At 38.2% G+C, this 6,299-nt stretch overlaps 1 protein-coding gene across 2 annotated transcripts in view; it reads left to right on the top strand.

The window, feature by feature from the left end:
* Positions 1 to 6,299, top strand: part of Ubqln1 (ubiquilin 1) — a 40,626-nt gene that overhangs the window by 19,291 nt on the left and 15,036 nt on the right. For both annotated transcript variants that reach the window (XM_013031080.1, XM_013031079.1), the window contains exons 4-6: positions 2,115 to 2,377; positions 3,499 to 3,657; positions 3,826 to 4,063. In XM_013031080.1, coding sequence (XP_012886534.1) covers positions 2,115 to 2,377; positions 3,499 to 3,657; positions 3,826 to 4,063 — 660 coding nt within the window. The remainder of the gene's footprint in view (positions 1 to 2,114; positions 2,378 to 3,498; positions 3,658 to 3,825; positions 4,064 to 6,299) is intronic.

The raw sequence follows: 6,299 nt of genomic DNA, 5'->3' as shown, positions 1-6,299 counted from the left end.
TGAACTCTGGGCCTGGGCGCTGTCCCTCAGCTCTTCAGCTCAAGGCTAGCGCTCTACCACTTCAGCCACAGCACCACTTCCGGCTTTTTTCTTTTTGCTTATGCAGTGCTGAGGAATCGAACCCAGGGCCTCAGGCATGCAAGGCAAGCACTCTACCACTGAGCCACCTTCACAGCCCCTGGGAGATTTTGTTTGTTTTTGTAATTCAGTTACACAATAACAAATGTGTGTTGGGGACATTTTACAGTATGGCATGAGTTGACATATTCATACTTGCCACAACTACTGGCACTGTTGAGAAGTGACTGAATCATTAAGGGCACTAACCCCATCAATAGATTTATTCACTGATGAGCTCATAGCTGAATGGTCACTAAAAGCTAGAGAACCCTTTAATTAATGTGCATCTTCACAGCTCCCTAATCAACCTCTTCCCTTCTTTTTTTGTTGAAACTGTGACATACTATGAAATAGCTAGGCTGGCCTCAAACTTGAGATCCTTTCACTATGACTACTGATGTCATCAGGCCCAATATTACATTTAGTACTGACACTACTTTCCAGGAGTTAGTATTAGAACTCATAAGTCTTAGTCCTGAAGTTCCCCAAGACTTTCCCTACTTAGGACAATAGTTACAAGTCTCTGGTCATCTGTGCTTCTGACCATCTAGCTACAAATTAGATCATTGATCCTTAGTCCAGCTTCAGAATTTGCCTGCATGTCTCCCAGTACTCAAGAAAATGCTTGCTTATTATAAAGGATACCACCCAGATATAAGCCAGTGCTTTGAAGAGGTATATAGTTCAGATATGTAGGGGATTGAAGGTGGGCACAAATCTTGTGTTCTTTCCAGCACACCATCTTCCTAATACAGGTGTGTTCACCAACCTAGAAGGCTTTTCTGAATCTTTTCTTTTTTTGGCCAGTCCTGGGCTTGAACTCAGGACCTGTGCACTGTCCCTGTGCCTCTCTGTGCTCAAGGCTAGCATTCTATCACTTGAGCCACAGCACCACTTCTGGCTTTTTTTTGTGTATGTGGTACTGAGGAATTGAACCCAGGGCTTCATGCATGCTAGGCAAGCACTCCAACACTAAGCCACATTCCCAGCCCCTGAACCTTTTTTTCTTTTTTTAAAAAAATTTATGTAGTGCTCAATCTCTAGTTCCCTCTGACTCCCCTTAATGGATTTTGGCGGGTGGAGCTAAAATTGTCAACTATTTGCTTCCTGGGTTTTCCTAGTGACTAGCTTCATCCTAAGACTGTCTAGAGAAGCTCTACACTATTAGTCTTATTGATCAAAAGGTCTTGTTATAAATAATAAAAGATATTACCACTCTTAAAATCCCAGTTTTTAAGAACTGTTTGAAGGAGAAAAACTACAAATTTTTTATACTATAAACTTGAAAATATATTTAATTGGTTTTGTTATTTAATTATACAATTATAAATTTTGGAGCAATTTCAGCCGTAGGATGCACTAAGTTTTTGTTGCTGTGACAAAATATGTGAGAGAAATTGAAGGAAACATTTATTTTGACTGATAATTTCAGATGTTTCAGTCCATGGTCAGGTGGTTCCATTGTTCTTAAGCATATAACAAAGCAAAATCATTGTGTGTAAAGGCATACAAGGCAAAGGAAAGTGATCACCTCATAATCTGAAGGATGGAAGAGGACAAAATAATACTGATACCCATCAAAGGCATAGTCCCAGTAACCCACTTTCTTCACTTAGGCCCTACTCCTGGGCTACTCCTGTGCCCATGTGCAACTTTTGCGGGGATACTTTATGTCTAAATCATAATGTAGGAATTAAACATGTAGAAATAATATGAACCCTTTTTGTTTTAAAATGGTTTCTTGGAGGTGGCTCTTGGCTCAAAGTGCTAGAGCACTAGCCTTGAGCGCAAGAGCTCAAGGATAGCACCCAGGCCCAGAATTATAGCCCCCCACAACTGATTTTTTTTTAAAAGCAAAACCTGTAAAGTGAAATGGTCTTCTTATATTGGGCTGTTAAGTCAGTTAATATTTTTGCATCTTCATGTTTTAGCAAAATTGTAAGTAATGATAAAATCTCTGACATTATATATATTTTTCTCCCTTATCATCTAAGGTGGACTTGGAGGACTTGCAGGTTTGAGTAGCTTGGGTTTGAATACTACCAACTTCTCTGAACTACAGAGCCAAATGCAACGACAACTCTTATCCAACCCTGAAATGATGGTCCAGATCATGGAAAATCCCTTCGTCCAGAGCATGCTCTCCAATCCTGACCTGATGAGGCAGTTAATTATGGCCAATCCACAAATGCAGCAGTTGATACAGAGAAATCCAGAAATTAGTCACATGCTTAATAATCCAGATATAATGAGACAAGTATGTGGAAAATTATTCTAATAATTTTGTTTTTCTATACTAGTTACACACATTTTTCTATATATACTGTGAAGCCATAGAGAAATCCCAATCATCCTTAAAAAAAGATCAAAGCATTATTTTGGACTATGGGGATGCTGAGGTTTTTTCCCAAATGAAAAGGTGTTTTCTTGTTTGTGTTGCTTTCTTTTTCTTGCTTTGTTCATACTTGGGCTTGAACTCAGGGTCTTAAACTTACTAGGCAAGTACTATACAACTTGAGTCACTTCTCCAACAGATTTTTTTATTATCTTTAATTAGATGTATAAAAGATTTTCAATTCAAACTATCATTTTATAAATATAATGCATCTTGATCAGTGTTGTGCTTTGCATTGTTCTCCATCATTTCTCCTATCCCCACCCATATCCTCAAGTTACCTGTTCAATTTTCACCTATGTACATTGGATAAAATGACTGTATTTACCCACCCTTCCTCTCTCCATTCATCTGCCCCCACTCCCCTTCTTGTCCTTCCACAAAAATTCTTTATAAACAGTTCAGTTTGAAGGTTTAAGAAACAGTAAATTTCTATATAGGGGATGTTTATACATAACAGATTGCTTCTGTCTTGATTTTATATGAAAGTTTGCTTGCTTATATAAGTAAAATCCACCAGAAAATTAAAAAATAACTTTGTATTGAAAGACAGCAAATTTGATTTTAAACACCAGTGAACTTTTGTTTTGATTATAAAATCACACCTCATTCTACAAAATAGAATGAGTTTTCCAATGAACTGAGCAAAGGAAGTTAGCTTTCAGGAGGTAGAAAAAAGCAGAAAAGGGAACAAACGACAGATTGGTTGTTGTAGACTTAACTTTCCTAATAGGGTTACTGTGCTGACTTAGGTTGCCTGGAATCTTCTGTTTGTTTTTGTTTTTTAGTTCTTTTCAGAGTTCAGCTTGATTATTTGGCATTTAGCAGAAGTCACTCTGTTCAGTGTACTGGAGCCTGTGGCAAGAGGCTAGTTAGAAACAATGATCTTCTATTAACTTCCATAAACTTAATTGTACTAGCTAAAATAATTCCATGTGTGTTCCAAGGCCTTTTTTTTTTTAATGAAATATTTTTTTCCCTAGACATTGGAACTTGCCAGGAATCCAGCAATGATGCAGGAAATGATGAGAAACCAGGACCGAGCTTTGAGCAACCTGGAGAGTATCCCTGGAGGATACAATGCTTTGCGACGCATGTATACAGACATTCAGGAACCAATGCTGAGTGCTGCCCAAGAGCAGGTGATCCAACAGCTCCAAGACTCAGGCCTCAGATGAACCCATGTTTAACACATATGTGGTCTGAGGGATGGCTGCCTTTATATTGGAAATGTAATTTCATTAAAAAGTAGTTACCTATGTTATTTAAAACAAAAGCTTATTTATGATTTTTTTTGTCTTTCATTACAGTTTGGTGGCAATCCATTTGCTTCCTTAGTGAGCAGTACATCGTCAGGTGAAGGTAGTCAGCCTTCTCGTACAGAAAACAGAGATCCATTACCCAATCCATGGGCTCCACAGGCTTCCCAGAGTTCATCAGCCTCCAGTGGCTCCACTAACACTGTGAGTGGCACTACTGGCAACACTACCAGTGCCACTGCTGGGCAGAATACTGCTGGACCAAATTTAGTGCCTGGAGTAGGAGGAGGTATGTTTAAAGTAAACTTTGGTGTCTTCATTCAGATGAATAATAATAAAAAGTATTGCTTATATTGATGTGTTTTTGTGTATGTGTATGGGGTATACCTTTTATGAACTTTTTCATGTGCCAGGATTTGTGGAATTATTAGAGGGGAAAGATTTTTAAATCATACATGTTGATAGGGTACAACATGATATTGTCATATGTGTATACATTGTGAATGATAAATGTACCCATTAGCTCTTATGCTTATTTCTTATGGTTAGAAAAATTGTCTATTCTTTTAGCAATTTTTAAGTACAGTGTATATTACCATTTTTAGTTACTATTCTATACAACTGATATCCAGAACTCATTCATGGAAACATCTTAAGCAGAAGAATAACACAATATAATGGGATCACTGTAGTTAACTATTTGAAGAAGATAATCAAAAACATAAAAACTTATTCATATTTAAAAACATATTCAAAAACTTAAGTTTGCTTATAAGGTCATTCAAGTAAGCCAGGACATACAAAATGATGGGTGAGGACATGACCAAAAATAGAAAGTAGAAAAATATATTTGTTTTGTTGGCCATGGGCTTGAACTCAGGACCTAGACGCTGTCCCTGAGCTTTTTTTTTGGGGGGGGGAGGGGGGTCTGGTCATGGGGCCTGAAGTCTGGGCCTGGGCGCTGTCCTTCCACTCTTCAGCTCAAGGCTAGCGCTCTACCACTTGAGCCACAACATCACTTCCAGATTTTTTCTTTTTTGCTTATGTGGTGCTGAGGAATTGAACCCAGGGCCTCATGCATGCAAGGCAAGCGTTCTACCACTGAGCCACCTTCCCAGCCCTCCCTGAGCTTTGTTGCTCAAGGCTATCACCACGTTGAGTGACAGTGCCACTTCCAATTTTCTGGTGGTTAATTGGAGATGAGTCTCGTGGACTTAGCTAGCTTCAAACCAGGATCCTCAGAGATCTCAGCCTCCTGAGTAGCTAGGATTATAGACATAAGCCACTGGCCTGGCTATATTTGTTAAGTAACATAACATAAATATAAATCAAATTTTAGATGTCCAGTTCTACCTGCTTCAAAAACTCTAACACAAAGCAATTCTCTTACCCTAGTAAATTTATTTCATGTCTATATTCAGTTGCTCTCTAGGCATGTCAAGATACTGAACACAAATTTATGGAACTAAATGGATAAGTGTGTTAAGAATAAAAGTGTTCATCATTGATATTCCTTCTGATTTAATATTTTAAACAAAGATCAGAACACTTTCTAGAGTACCTGCTGATGAATAAGACAATGCATAATGAGTCATTAAATGCGTTATATTTTTATAAACTTTGTAATTGGTCCAGTTGAATTCTTTTCATTGTTCACACATTTTTGCCAACATCAGATGCAGCTTACCTTAGCAAATTCCATTTCAAGTTGTACTGAAGTATTATCTTAGCTTCTTGGTGTATGTGTGGGTTGGCAGGGAGTTGTTTGCCTTTTGTTTTGTTTTTTATTTTTTTGGTTTTGTTTTTTAAATACTCCTGCTAGTTAGCTGTGTAGCTCAGGTTGATTTTGAACTAGTGACCTTCAGTTTCTTTGGAAATAGTCTCACTTTAGTTGTTCCATGCAAGACTTTTTACAAGTTCAATTTTCAGGCACTTCAGACTTGGCCTTGTCACTCCACATAAACTAAAACCAAATACTATGAGTAAAATGTTGATTTATCAAGAGTACCATTTAGAATCATTTGCATGGTATTTGAATTGGATATTGGTGGTGTGCTCAATTGTCTTTAACTCTGCGGGGGGCGGTAGGTCAACCCTATACCCCCTAAAAGGCAAATAGACCTACATTTGTTTTCTTGGAAAGATGATTAATTAATTCTGCTATTTTGTTCTGATATTTTGCCACTGCTAGTACAAGACTTTGATTGGCTAACAAGCCGCTTGGAAATTTCATTTTTAGCTTTACTTACCTCGATTTTTCATTTTATGTGAAGAATTGTAGCTCTAATAAAGTATTTAATTTTAATTGCGCGCGCCGCCTCGTGTCGGCCTCCTTTTTCCCTCCCCTCCCCCTCCGGTTTTTGGGGCTTAAACTCACAGGGCCTGGGTGCTATCTATGATTTTTCTCACTCAAGGCTAGCACTCTACCACTTTGAGCCACAATGCCACTTACTATTTTCTGGTGGTTTATTGGCAATAAGAGTCTCATGGACATTCCTGCCTGGGCTGATTTCAAGCCATGATCC

The sequence above is a fragment of the Dipodomys ordii genome, unplaced genomic scaffold, assembly GCF_000151885.1.
Source record: "Dipodomys ordii isolate 6190 unplaced genomic scaffold, Dord_2.0 Scaffold137, whole genome shotgun sequence".
Classification (NCBI taxonomy): Eukaryota; Metazoa; Chordata; class Mammalia; order Rodentia; family Heteromyidae; genus Dipodomys; species Dipodomys ordii.
Note: the sequence above shows the minus strand (reverse complement) of the source record. Positions and strands in the feature narration are given on the sequence as shown.